At 46.3% G+C, this 14655-nt stretch overlaps 1 protein-coding gene across 1 annotated transcript; it reads left to right on the top strand.

Annotated features, from left to right (window-relative positions):
• The first annotated feature begins 1314 nt into the window (after positions 1–1314).
• ism1 (isthmin 1) lies at positions 1315–12593 on the top strand. The gene is made up of 6 exons (XM_054600416.1): positions 1315–2242; positions 7585–7797; positions 8657–8924; positions 10506–10649; positions 10748–10837; positions 11160–12593. Exons 1-6 carry the CDS (start codon positions 2105–2107, stop codon positions 11675–11677), a joined length of 1371 nt encoding a protein of 456 aa, XP_054456391.1. The 5' UTR covers positions 1315–2104; the 3' UTR covers positions 11678–12593.
• Positions 12594–14655: the final 2062 nt, after the last annotated feature.

Genomic DNA, 14655 nt, shown 5'->3' with positions numbered 1-14655 from the left:
CATCCTCATCACTATCTGCTGCCAGTTAGTCTTTTGGCAATCTTTAGAAGAATAAAGTAAGCTGCCACTCCAGATTTACTCACTGTCTTTTCTGGCACACTTGGGCATCAGATGGGCACATTGGAGTTCTATCTCAGCTGAAGTACGTTCAGGACCAGAGTTTACCAAATTCTCATTACTCCATGGACTCCTGACACACAGAGCTTTGAAATGAAACTAATGGTCACCCTTTGTGGGTTTTCTCTGGTTTGAAATCAACACATTTAAAACACTGACCCACTGAATACAGAATCTAGGATTTTTTCTTTTTTTTTTATTAGAAGTGTATTTATTTGGTAGTCTACTTTGGGCAATGCTTTGGCTCTGCCGCTGTTTCACTGTCAGGGAGCCATTTGGCCACAACAAGGATAAAGCATGCGCACAGCCAAATAACCAATATGTGTTAATATGTTTTTGACACCTACAAATACTCCATGACACTAATGAGATAGTGTTAGTCATCGTCAGTAAACATTAATGTTCTACTTGTGCCCAAACTGAATGTATCGACTTCAAAAGGTGACAAACGACATCAGATGCGCGGTCGTCTCCATGCCTCGGGCTCATGAACGGTCACACCACGCCGCCGCCGCAGCAGCCCCGCTCGGCGCATGGTTTGACACAGCGACCCGTCCTTTGAAGCGGACAATAAAACAGTCTCACATAGCTAATCACATTACGACACCGTTTGTCTCGCGTAGGTGGAGTGTTGCGGCACCTTCCGCTGGAGCGTTGTAATCAAAGGACGAGACCAGGCTGCCGCTGCGCTCCTATCAACAGGAGACGCAGACCTCCTGTAACGCGCCTCCGGGCCTCTTCCTCTCCGCGGCGACGCGCCTGTGTGCCCAGCGGCGCGCCCCCGGGGACCACCAGGAGACTTGGAGTGGTTCCAGGGAGTCCTCATTGTGCCTGGAAATGACTTTTTCTCTGTATTTTAAAGTGACTTAGAAAGAGTTCTCTCTGTGTAAATGGGGAGACCTCATGGAATCTGCATTGAGATATGGGGATTTTAAAGATAAATCGTGTCATGTTGGTCGTGTAACGCGCTCTCGAGGACTCACATGGTTATCATTGGCAATGGGAGAAGTAGCACAATACACTTTTGGGGTGTTTCACACCCGAACTTCCACAGTAGACCAGTGTGAGGAGGACTGGTTGAGAGGGACGAAAGAGTTAAGCAGGGGGAGGGCTTCTGCTCGGGGGCGTTTTGGTATAAAAGCCCCTCAAGAGCGCACAGCAAGAGCAGCGCGTGTTTCAGTAAGCCGCGGTCTGACACGGGTTTGACTGGTTTCCTCCAGAAGGACCTCACGCCAGCCCGGGTCTTCATTTCGGTGGTCTTACGATCTGCAGCGTTATGGATGAATACTGTTTTTGAGGGGGGGGACAGAACTCCATCGTGAAGTCTTAACTGGGAAGATACACTTTTTAACTACTACCTGTAATCTTTTTTTTCTTTTTTTCTTCCCCCCTCTAAAAGGTAGTCTCGTCGGAGAGCGCAGAATGTGGACAAAAACAAGCAATGCGTTAAGCGGCTGAAGTGGGAGTGAGGGGAGAGTGAAGTGTGAGGCTGAGGATGTGGCGGGGACACCACGGGGCAACTGGGCTGAGAGTGTCCTGAGAGTGTCCTGAGAGTGTCCTGAGCGGAGGTCTGAGGAGGGCAACGAGAGGAGAGAGCTCGTGCTGCGCTGGACCAGCGTTCAGCGCACCGCATGCGTCCGTAGATCGGCGCATTAACTCCCATCACATTTGGCTCAAAATCAAACTATATATGAAAAATCAGTGTGAGAATCAATCTTAATTTGGGACGCAGTTTCTAAAGAGCCCCCCCAAAAAAAAAAAAATCCAATTTCCATCACTTTTTCCCCCAAAAATTATTCGACTGTCCCACCTCCGATCCTTTTCCCCTTCATTTTTTTTTGCAACTCTGATTCCCGAAGTGGCTCCGAAGTGGTGTTGCGGCTCCTCGTCCCCGGCGGATCCGGAGATCGGAGTCTCTGCACCGGGAGGAGGCGGAGTCGGAGCTCCGGCGACACCGCAGGCTCCCAAGAGCGGCCGCGTCAAAAGGATGGTGCGACTGGCGGCGGAACTGCTGCTGCTCCTCGGACTCCTTCTCCTGACCTTGCACATCACGGTACTGCGGAGCAGCCCGCTGCCCCAGGGAAATGAAACTCTGAGCCTGGATCAGGACACGGCACTTACAGAGGTGAGTCAGGAGATCTGTAAGTGAGTAGGAGCAAGTAGTGCGTTCTTTTGGGGGGGGGCATGTGATGCAAAAGGGAATATCTAAGTTGTCTGGTCACAGATGGGTTTGTAATATAATGCTAATTTGAGCCGACGGCCCAGGTAAAATAAAACCTCAGTATCTAGGGAACCCTGCGCGTCCTCGGGGCTTGTTGACATACACACGGATGTGGTCTCCCTAGTGTCCCCGGGGAATAACAGGGAGCCAGTAGAGGGATGGAAGATGAGGCAGGGTCAGAGGTCAGCCCCCGCTGCACCAGACGCACCTCCCTATTGTCGGGGGTTTAAATGCTAGCTGCAGGCACTCCTCTGTCATCATGGGCTCATCACTGTCACCCAAGCCTTCAGTTGATGAGGTGGAGGGTCAGAGCTGAACCCCTGAAGGTGGAGAAGAGTCTGGCATCAAACTGACTTCTGCCCTCGGTGCCCTGCTCCAGATCAGGCATCAAACCCAACTCGTTCTATACTCACATGTGTGGGAAAGGACACATGGACAGGCAGAAGAAAATAAAACAATATAACGTTTTTTAAATCCTTTGACATTGATGTAGTCTGGTCAGAATGAAAAAAAAAAAATGTATGACACCTTTCTGGGTTGTGCTCCAGTTTAGAACATACCTCAACAAAGTTTCAACGAGGGAGACATTTGTCAACATGACACCACTTAAGACTGGTTTAACTGTTTAACTGCCCATTTTAACATCAGCGTAAAGCATGCAGAGTCTCACATCTCGACTGGAGGGTTAAGACAGGTCTGGGATCAACAGGCTTTTTCCGAGAGTGTTAAGCATCCATCAGCTGCTTTTTGATGTATATTTAGCATGCTACTGAAATACTTTCCTCGTGTCCCAGTGATAAATGGGTATTTATGCACACTGGAATGGTGTCCCTTCATAAATTCTTTATTAGGGCTTGGGGTACTTGAGTGGAAAGAATTTTTACTTGAACAGAGGATGGTGAGGGTAATTTCTCTTATCTCCACTATCACTGCCATCACTGTGGACCGGCCTGCGTACATGCAACAGCAGGCCTGTGTTCGGTTGGATATTAAGGCATGCAAAGCTGAAGAAATATTCCAGGAATTTATCGAATATTTGTCACACAGCCAAATGTTGGTTTGGAGGACCAGGAGAAAGTTTCTCCTGAGGAGTTGCAACAAAAATCCTAAAAACATGCCACCGGTTCCAACCCCAACATCCCTTTTGTCACTAGTCCAAATTTACATAGAGATTCTGGCTTGTGATGAAAGAGGCCAGCATTGCCAATCATGCCCCATGTTGAGAAAAGCACTGAGAATGTTTCTTTTTTTTTTTTTTTTGCTCATGAATGCTCCGGATATGCTTCACTGGTCCGCCACTGAAGACGGTGATGTCATCTTTCAGCCAGGCTTGTCACGGCCCAGGGGGTGTATTGTCAGTTCAAGGTGTCATATTTAAAATGCCATTCACAGAAACACAAATGACAGGATGCGGCTCCATGCACCTGTAGTGGAGAGACAAAATGCTTTGGTCCATGGCACATTATCACCACTGACCAAAGAACACAGAATCAACCACTGTGGCGATGTAAATTAGTGGGATATTATATTAAAAAAACAATATTGGCCAGTTAAGAACATGGTTTTCTACCCTTGAGCTTATTTTTGTGTTTTATTTTCAAGAAGTCATGCCTAAATGATTCATTTTGAGCTCCTTTATAGCAATTCTTCTAGGTTTCATCCTGTAAATAAACCTATAGGTAAGTCCAGTATGAGGACTGTGTGACGGGGGAAGGATAGTGTTCTCTTCCACCTACATAAGTGTGGTGCTGAACAGCATCTGGCACAATGTGCACTGCCTTCATTTCCTGCCAGCCTCCCTGGGGGAAGGACCCCTGAGTTGCTCCTAATTGAAAATAGAGTCATGCCCCTTTAAGCAGCCCTCACAAAGTGAAAAAAGGGGGAAGCGGGAAAAGACGAAGAGATACTGTGAGGAGGGTGGGGAGGGGGGGGTGGCTTGTGTGTGCAAGTGTTCATTCATGGCTTTTGAGAGTGGGGGGGTGACATCCTGGGAGGCCCCAGATGAACCAATGAATGGTGTGTCACTTTTGATCTCCAAATTAAACCACGATCCTCTCAAGGAAGATCTCAGATGAGTGATAGGAACTGTAAAGCAGCCTGCCATCAAAGGGGAACACTGCTAACATTTTTTTACATTTAAATGGGTTACTCCTGTGCACTGCTACAGCCTGGGACGTATTAAGAGAAAAATGGGAAAACAGCATGTTTTTCTCATTATGTTGCGTTAAAAAGCTCCACTGAGAGTCCCTCGGATAAGACAGAGAGAGGTGTTTAGGTCGACATTATCAGGGATTTACACAACTGATACACAACTGCAATTCTTTTCAGATGACTTATTCCCATGTTGTGCAATATTTTTATCTCTACTAATTCTCTTCAATCGCTCTGCTGAAAAATATTTAATAGGGACCGTGTAAAAAAAGAAATCTGTTATTAAGGCGTGTAAAATTTCATGGTTTGTCCTTCACACTGTTGAGCCCCCAGATGGAAATTTAAGATTCAGTGAAATCTCAGTGCTGATGGGGAAAAGCAGCTTAGATGTCCCTGTTTCTGTCCAACTCATGGACTGTTTTCAGCTATACAATCTCAGGATTTTCCTACTCACGATTCAGCTCAAGGATATAATGTTATATTTAAGGCTGCTGTATGTCAATGCTATGTACACATCCCAGTGGCATCTGTTGTCTAAGGTTCAATACTGTGCTAATTAAGTATTTTTTTTCTTCTGGAAAGATAAAGGTGGAAAAGCATTCCAGCATGTTCAAAATGACAGCTGATTGCAAATAATTTAAACATGAAACTAGCTGATAATATTAGTTGGTTACAGTAGTAGTGGTTTGGTAGAAAATGATTGCTACTAGTTTTATTTAAACATGCAGCACTTTTTTCAATATGTAGTATATGTTTTTGCTGAAAAACATCTAGCAGCAATTCTCCCATATTGAGCGTTTTCTAAACTACCAATATTTACCCATAAACCTCCTGACTCACCCCTACTGAGTGAAACATCATCACAAGTGTTGCCCTGGGATTAATCAGAATGCTTTTAAATTTGACGTTAAATAATCTAAATATGTGTCAGGATTAGATAATCTGCCTGCCATGTGTCATACATCATAATGTGATACAACAGAAGATTCAGATAGGATTAGAGCAGATAATGATGGATTAATCTGCATGCAAACACTGTGAGTGGGTTCTACCAGCCAACAGTTTGTGTATTATGAAGCATTTGTGGACGGCATCTGCTTTCTTTCTAGAACAATTCATGGAGAAAGTAGTAAATCATAACTCACTGACAGTTATTAGCTGTGTCTAAATCAGCAGCTAGAGACATTTCTGGATGAATTTCCTTGAATGGTTGTGAATGGAAAAAAACCTCAGTAGTACGATGGGAAAACAAAAGAACTTGTCTGTCTTCAGTGGCTATGAAATGTGTGGTAGTTTGGGATTTTCCGGTTGCAGATTTTTGTTTGTAGTATCAGTATCAGGAACAGAGCAACTTGTGTGGTCTGCAGTTAAATACTAATAACCATAAAAATATAATCTACGATGGAGGAGATTAAACACAGCTGTTTACGTTATTTACCTTTGCGTGTATGTATTAACATTGTCATTGAACCAGTGAGTGTTGTGTTGGGCCTGCTCCCCTCAGTGGAGCTCAATTACAGCCCCTGAGTGACTTCTGAAGGCTGGGAACTTGAAAGACTGGGTTATCACGTGGGCATCTCAAAGCCCAAGTACTTGTAATAGAAGCAAAGAGGGCCCTGTGATGTTCACATGAGGGTCCATGGTTGATGCACAAGCTATGCTGTTGAAGTGAGCTTTTTTCTGTGGTGAGATCTCAGCTATAATTGTTCGGTTATGGAAACTTTGTGGTTTTAATTGGAAACTGCTTTTTCCGAATTGTTTTTCCTCAAATTTTATGATTTTGAACATAAATTCTGATTAAAAACTCATCATCTTATCTCAAACCTCATTCATTTTTTATTTGGTGGCTACAGACAAACGGCACAGCCATCTTCACTCCCCCCTCAAAAATTTGGGCAACAGTATAATTATTATAATTATGGATGTACCTCAAATGTATTTATATGATGTGAAAGTGTTTTAATTCTTTGATATGCATCACATTAACTCAATGTGTGAATCTAGAAATCTCTCCATCTAGTGAATGAAGAAAAAAGAATGCTAAATTGAACGTGGGAGTCTTTGTTTACCCTCAGCAGTTGAATTTAAGTTACATGTACATTTATAATCCTTCCTCCCTTGCTGTGCAGCAGCATTTACAGTGTTTGGAGTGCACCTTGGCTGGACACAAACAGCTCCACTGGGGGCTTTTATGCCCTGCCACAATGTGGCTGAGCTGACACGTTGTCTGTGACTGGCCACCGCAACCGTGCAGCACTGCTGCCATATTCTCAGGTCTTAGCCCGGCCACAAAAACACTAGGGAGTAAGAAATGGGACGAGAAAAAAAGAAAACAAGCGACATGATTCATGGCTTTCTCTGATCTTATTTTCTGCCACCCCAGAATGCTTGATTGCCGACTACTTATGGCTGTCTGTCCAATTGAGATATAATTGTTCCTTCTATGCATACCTGACAGGGGACATATGTCCTCAACTGTCCTTTTGGGATGAATTTACAACCTCCCCCTGTCAGAGGACCAAATGTTTTCTGTCGTCAAGAAGGCAGATGTAATTATTTTGCAATGTTTGCTTAGGTTTCTCAGTATAGCACCACCGCAGGAAACCCATCAGTCTTACATGCTCTTTTCTCCCAGCCAGCATCAGGACATGCTAAAAATGTCCACATCGTATAACTACGATAAAGCAGCAGCGTACTTGGTTAAAAATGGAAAAAAATATACAGTCCTGCTGTGACATTGGCTCTGAATGCGAGCTCTAGACAGATCATATTTTGGTGGACGCAGACAGACGCACAGAACTCAGTGTTATGTTTGTCCCACTGCCCCAGTGGCTCCTTCTCTCTGGGCTCCGAAAAGTCGAGAGTCCACTGTCCATAGGATTTATGACGGAGGTCATGGCCACATGAACCTCTGTCAACATCAATCTAATGTTGCTGAGTGTGCAAACTCTATGGATGCCAAGTGACAGGGCCCTTAGTCTCAACATTCACACGAAATGTAATCAAATATTTTCTGTAAGCATTCTAATTATCTTATAGTGTGAATGCACAAACAGTAATAACTAAAATAATATGTTCCTTTCTCTCCTCTGCAGAACAATATAAATGCAAAAAGCAGCTCTGTCCAACTGGCTTCTGAAGACCGGAGGTCAGGTCCAGAGCACCGGTTGGCCCAGCGGCCTGCCACCCTCCCCTGGGCACAAGGCAGCAACGTCCACAGGGACGGCCCTGGAGCGTTCCTACTAGATCTGCACAACTTCCCCGACCTCTCTAAAGCCGACATCAATGGACAGAATCCCAACATACAGGTGACCAAGTGTGTCTGTGCACCTGCTAGGGCGCTTCGATGCTTTCACTCTCTCGTAAGACATGGCTACTCAACCACAGAGGACAGGAAGAGCAAACAGGAAGAAGGAGGATAGTTTGGTGCACATCACTACCCCCTTTTTTCTCCCGCTTCCTCCTTCCTTCTCCCCCTGTCCCCCTTTTCACACGTCCTGGCTCGTAGTGAGGCTTACGACGGACACTGAGGTCTCGCGTCCATCATAATGACAGCTGAAAGGCCCGACGCTAACCAGCAATGGCTTACTACTAACACGTGCAGGAAAACAGACGGCAGCTTATGTAAATGTGTGGCCAGCCCTTTGCCCTCAGTGGTGCAGATGGCCGAGCAAACCACTGCCATGTTTAAATCATTCTCCTGTCTAATCCAGCGAGGGGGGTCTTTCCATATCTGAGAGCATCACCGCTAAATCCGAGCACGAACAAAGTGTATTAACATCTCAAGATGTGGGAAGAGAGTCGGGCAACCAATTGAGCAAGGGCGTGAGGCTGTGGGGAGGAGGGGGGGAGGAGGAGAAGGGGGTGTCTTTGATCCTGGGATTCATCTGGCTTTCATGGTCTGGAGGAGGCTGAGTAGCCCTTTGAACTTTGTGTTTAGGTGCAGAGAGCCCAAGAGGTGGGAGGGTGACTACGGGGCAGGGGTGGTGGTCGTCCCCCCCCCATCTGGGAGGCACATGTGTTAGGACAGAAAAGGGGGAAGGGGGTAATATCGTGTGTGGGGGTATCAGAAAGTGTCACCCCCGAGGCCTCACGATCGACCCATTCTGTACCAAAATGCTATATACAATTTATCGACTTTAAATTGACTTCTGTTCTTTAATTCAGGTGACTATTGAGGTGGTGGATGGACTGGAGGGCCATGAGCCAGAGAAAGGCCTCCGCAAGGAGAGCAAACCCAACTGGGCCTCTCCCAACTGGAGAAACTGGTGGCCTCGATCGTCTTCACCTTCCTCCTCCTCCACCACTCATCAGACGGAGGAGAAAGAACGCAACTATGGGAGCAACAGCGAGGACAGCAACTTCCTCAGGCCGCCGGCAGACTGGGACAGGAGAGGAGGCACTGGGGGAGGAAGCAAGGCTCAATCTGAATATGGTGAGGAAGACAGGAGGGTGTGTTTGCAAGGAAATGATTGCACAATGCACGTGGCAGAATATTCAGCTGAGGCACATGGGCTCTCATTTGAGCGCTGGTCTCCAGCGTTTCCACAGATGGCCGTAGTCTGATGTGGAATCTGTAATTTGCAGATTGACTGATTTAAGCTGTCACCATAATAAGTGCATCCCAGGCGAGCCTTTTGGGAGCCCCAGATTGAAACCTTTAACACTTTTTTACGAGATGGATTCCTTTGTGGTGCGGCGCTAGCTACGTGACAAAGTTTTAACGCCTCGATACATCAAAGTTCAGCAGCAGGGACGGGGCCACGCCATCCTCGCAGCACTCTGCAAAAGCAAACCCCACTGATAAATCTGCCGTGGAAGATTTAACACTCACTGTCATACAGTGTGCGTCCGGCCCGTGTTGTAGCATGCCCAAACCAACATGGTCTAACAGGAATGCGTACGCTGTGAAAAATGTCATTTCATACACTTGCACTTACACTGCAGTGGTTAAGGAGGTGATTTTCCATTTTTTTGGTCAAATCATAGGCTCATGTTTAATGTTTCTGGCTTATCACTGCGGTCAGCTCTCAATTATCCGCTATTTCATACCACACAGTGGACAAGAAAACATTTTCTCATCATTTCTGTCCTGGTTTTTAACCTAATTATCATAACTGCGGACAGACAATGAGGTTGATCCATCACAGGCCAGTGGAGGATATCAGTCGTCTCATCTGCGGGCTTAAGGACGGTTATCATAAAGAGTTTTGTACGAGCTGCCAGCAGCTCTTGGGCCGTAGCAAGCTATGGCAGGGGGAGGAGAGCAGCGCTAGATTGCTATCCGGCCTGTATTCATACAAAATGCTCATAATGAGGGGCAGATGGCAGCGGGGGGTGTATAGGAAGGTTTGGACCCCGGCCAGAAATACTTCCATCCCAACATGCCCACATTAATTCTCCTCACTGATGGAGGACTGCTTTCAAGATGTGTGTGTGTGTGAGTGTTTGTGTGCGGTAGCGATGGTGGTGGTAGGGCCAAGTGTAACTGTTTCCATGTATACCCATTACACTGATCTGCTCTATGATAATTGGAGTTAAAGAGGATTTCTTGCCATTTCACTTCCTATTTCCAAACCAATGAATCACAGATAGAGCAGCTGAATGGTGTCCGGTGCCGCTAGGCCAGGGATACTCAGGCAGCTCCAAGAATTTCTATTTGCAAAAACCCTGCCGGATCCCCTGTAGCTTTGTTGGAATTAGCAAAACGCTTTCCCCGTTACTTCACTAACTGAACACACGTACTGTGTCCTATGACATGTACAACATAGCGTGTGTGCGTGTGCGTGTGTGTGTGTGTGTGTGTGTGTGTGTGTGTGTGTGTGTGTAGACAGGCCTGCGTGGTATCTGCTTTGAGGGCCGAAGTCAAAGAGAACTTTGAGCTCCCCCTCTTCCCCTTTCATGTCCTCCCCCCACTTATTATTAGTGAGGCATGCTAACAGGCCTGAGTAAGTTCAGCATGTGGCCTGCATCAGAGCTGAAGATCTCTCTCTCTCTCTCTTTCTCTCTGATCCAGACTATATGGACGGAGAAGGGGACTGGAGTAACTGGACAGCGTGCAGCGTCACCTGTGGAAATGGCAACCAGAAGAGAACCAGGTCGTGCGGTTACGCCTGTACAGCCACCGAGTCCAGAACTTGCGATATGCCCAACTGCCCAGGTAAAGTCTTGATTTTTGGATAACAGAGAGAAAACAATTCCACCAGCAGTCTTTTATCTTTGATCCACCTTTCACTGTGCATTCATCTCTCTCTGAAGGTATTGAAGATGCCTTCAAGACGGCAGCTACCGAAGTGAGCCTGTTAGCTGGAACAGATGAGTTCAATGCCACGGAGCTCTTTGGTGTCGGTAAGAATCTACTCTTGTCTTATCCCAGACTATCCCTCATTCAGATGATCATGAACTATCAAAAACAGCTCACCCATCTGGCAGCGCTGTCCCTGCACACACTTAGCATTCCTCATGCTCGGGCTGCGCTCCATTACTGGGCAGAGATGAAAATGTGCAGCAGGGCAGGAAGAGCACAGTGTGCAGCTGACCTGTCTCTCTTTGTCTCTCTGTTTGTAATTAAACACCTTTGAGTATGTTGAGTATTTCACCTACTCACCACTTCATCTTCTAACGTTATGGAAGGAAATGCAGCATTCAATGGTGTTTTCATTTCTTCCAGACACAGACAGCTGCGAGCGATGGATGAACTGCAAGAGCGACTTCTTGAAAAAGTACATGACCAAGGTGGCGAACGACCTTCCCAGCTGCCCTTGCTCTTACCCGACCGAGGTGGCGTACAGCACGGCAGACGTACACGACGCTCTCACGCGCAGGGATTTCCGCTGGAAGGACGCCAGCGGGCCAAAAGAGAAGCTGGAGATCTACAAGCCCACAGCCCGTTACTGCATCCGCTCCATGCTGACACTGGAGTCCACCACGCTGGCGGCGCAGCACTGCTGCTACGACGACAACATGAAGCTCATCACTCGAGGCAAAGGGGCCGGCACGCCCAACCTCATCAGCACGGAGTTCTCAGCCGACCTGCACTATAAGGTGGACATCCTGCCCTGGATCATCTGCAAAGGAGACTGGAGCCGCTACAACCAGGCAAGGCCGCCAAACAACGGGCTGACGTGTCCCGACAACCCTCAGGACGAGGACTACTACAAACAGTTTGAGGAAGCAAGGGAATTCTAGACGGCTGTAGCGTGAAAGGAAGAAAAAATATTCAGCTAAACCTCAAAAATGGTGCTGAAACCATTTTTTAAATTCTGTTTTAGATCAAGTAACACAAGAACTTTTAGGCTCTGAAGAACAAGACTTACTGCTCTTTTGAAGCAAGAGGAGTAGAAATCCAACAGAGTCAGGACATTTACTTGCTCGCAAGAAACTTTTCTTGACTTCACCAAAACAAGGCAAACAACTTTGCTGGGTTTTTTTATAAACATTTTTTTTTTTATAAAATATGCCTCTGTAAAAAATTATAAAAATTTGGCCAGTAATTGCGTCACCATTTATAACTTGTTCAGATCTTGTCACTAAAGGGAGAACTGAGTTAGTATTCTTAAAAAGGGAAATTTGTTATTCCAGGAATGTTCGTTTAGATTGTGTCCTTGTTCGTCTCCATAGATTGTTTATGTTTTGGTGAATCTGAGAGGCCTGTGGTAATAGAATAATGAGATCCTTCAGGAATGTGTTGGGACGGAGAACAGGGTTATCTAATTTTCTCCCGTTTCGTGATTCACAATATCCAGGTTCTCTTGTAAGCTTGTGACTTTATTTAGCATGCACATATTTTTTTGTTGTACCATAAATTTACAGCCGTGTCCCTTGTGTCTCTGTGGCAGATCTTTATCATCAAAAAAAGCCTGCATTATTTTTGTAAAGTATTTATTAAGTTGTAGCTGTGTCTGAGTCGGGTGGCTATGACTGTGGTTTCTGATTCACATGTGGCTGAATGCTAACTTGAGATTCCTCTCTAGCTCAAACTTTGGCATCAATGTGCATAATCGTGTCTCAAGTTAGGATTAAACCGTAATGGAGTGTAAAGAATGTGTGAATTCAACTGTATGGAAAGATTTTTTGAGATATAAATCTATAAATAAATTTAAAAAAAGGCCATGAATGTGTTGCTAGAAAAAAAAACAATCTTCCGTCAGCTGCTATTAGATTTCTCTCCTGCTATCGAGGGAAATTCATCTGCAAGAAAAAATCTGTCCTCCAACGGGCTTAAGCCAGTGCACAAGACTTCCATTAGTTCCATCCAGTGTGGCTGTCAGGCCAGGCCTTTTGATGGGATTGCGATATTTCTTCAGGGGGTGAGCAGGGTAAGGTTCCCTTCAATGCGACTCAAATTCTTTGTCTTTGGCATGCATCCTCACATTCCTGAGTAATTTCTCAGTGTACACACACACACACACCAACTCAATGCTGCCTGTCCGCGGCAAAGACCTCTGACCATTCCCTCTGCGCTGAGAGTGCTGCAGTCATTGTCACACAGAGAAAGCCATTCATGGTGCCCTCATTCCTGCAGTCTTGTGTGCGGCACAGCTGGCCGGGTGCGGGGCTTGTCTGTATAATACGGCAGGCCCCAGCACGTTCCACACCCCCGAGGCGCTACTTGCAAACCGCCTAGCTGCTTCACTATTCATACAAAATTCCTACTCACGCGTCCTTTGACCCATTTCTCCCAAACACAGCCTTTTATCAACAACCCGCCCTCAAGTTCGCTCCATAATCACACAGATACATTCTTTTAAAATGTAGATGAACGTCTCCCTCTGTACTGTCAGACTCATGGGGTGTAAAGCTGTCCTTTTAAGTCTTCTGTCCCTCTCTTCAGTGAAAGCAGGGGTCCAGGCTAAGATTACAGTAACCGGCATGAACGGTTATCTTGATGGACCGTCTGCTGAACAGGCCATGGAGATCAAAGTGAGGTGTCCGTCTGTATTTTTGAGAACATTAGGGCCCAGCTCAAATTGATGACATACCTCCACCACCACCCCCTGTATCTCTTCTTCTCCAGACAGGCTCCACGTGTCTTGAGAGCAGGCAATTACTTGCACAAGCTCCACACTTTTCATCTCTCGTTTCTTCTCCCCTTTCTCTGTAAACTCTTGAACGACTTGCGCTGGGATTCCTGTGCCAAGGCGTAGGTAGGACTACAGATTTAGAGTGCGATTGGTGTGAAAATGTACGAGGGCAGACATACTGCAGACCAGCGAATGCAGAGAAAAACATGCGTTGCCTGTTGGGCGTCAGCGAGGCCTAGCTTTCGTGTTACTATTTCCAGGACTCCACTCTGGCATGTTTCAAAGGATGCAAAGCACCATATTAGTGGTATATTGTCAAGGATCCGAAAGGGCTCATTAAGAATCTGCAAGATATGATTGTTGGTATTTTGCCTCTATTTTTGTTAAGAGAAGAACATTATTTCCCATGCAGCTACGCTGTTTTAAACCGAGTTTGACAGGGCTGGCTCTGGGATTTCTTAGCAGATCTACACACAAGAGCTAACTGTGGGAATAAGAAAAGCAAGAGGATTTAAAAACGAGAAGAAAGCAGCGGAAACTTGGACGGGTTCATGTTGTAATAAATGAAGAGAAAGCTCAGCTGTTTCTGTAGAAATATTTCACATTGAAACAAGTCCAGGTGGTTTTGTTGTCCATGCCGGAGCTCTCTGTAGGGCTTCTTGTAGGTACATAACCGCTGTGCATGGTGGTAATCAGGCATCTCTTTTGTTTTGTGGTGTGGTGCAGATGTGGCAGAGCCATTTTTAGGCTCCCTCCTTCACTTTCTTTCACTCACTCATTGCTACTTTCTTTGGGTGGTGTAGCACAATGCAGGAAGTGTCTAGGCCGCAATACCGCAGGGCCCTAACTGCACGGCAAGCCTAATTAAAAGGCTTGTTTCTTTGGTCTTTTAATCTGGAATAGCTGACCTGGACCGGGAGGTTGCTTATCTTGCGGCTCCATCCCTCCCTCTCCACCTTCTGCCCCCAATGTCCTACCGGGCAAAAAACAGGGGTGGGGTCGCTGGCATTCTGCCTGCCATAGGCTCACATCTTTGGCACAGCAGGTCAGGGGAGGAGTGGGTGGTGGTGGAGGGGAGGGGGGTAAGCTTGGGCCCGGGTGTGCAGCTGAACAAACAGGTCAAGTAGCTGTGGAGCATCTGAG

This window comes from Anoplopoma fimbria, chromosome 6, assembly GCF_027596085.1.
Source record: "Anoplopoma fimbria isolate UVic2021 breed Golden Eagle Sablefish chromosome 6, Afim_UVic_2022, whole genome shotgun sequence".
Taxonomy (NCBI): domain Eukaryota; kingdom Metazoa; phylum Chordata; class Actinopteri; order Perciformes; family Anoplopomatidae; genus Anoplopoma; species Anoplopoma fimbria.
This window is presented reverse-complemented; position numbering and strand designations above follow the sequence as displayed.

Bases quoted from the DNA above. Each gene is read 5' to 3' on its own strand.
- ism1 (XM_054600416.1), top strand. From the start codon at position 2,105: ATGGTGCGACTGGCGGCGGAACTGCTGCTGCTCCTCGGACTCCTTCTC. The intron at 2,243-7,584 runs GTGAGTCAGGAG...TCTCCTCTGCAG, and splicing joins AGGACACGGCACTTACAGAG to AACAATATAAATGCAAAAAG. The intron at 10,838-11,159 runs GTAAGAATCTAC...CATTTCTTCCAG, and splicing joins CACGGAGCTCTTTGGTGTCG to ACACAGACAGCTGCGAGCGA.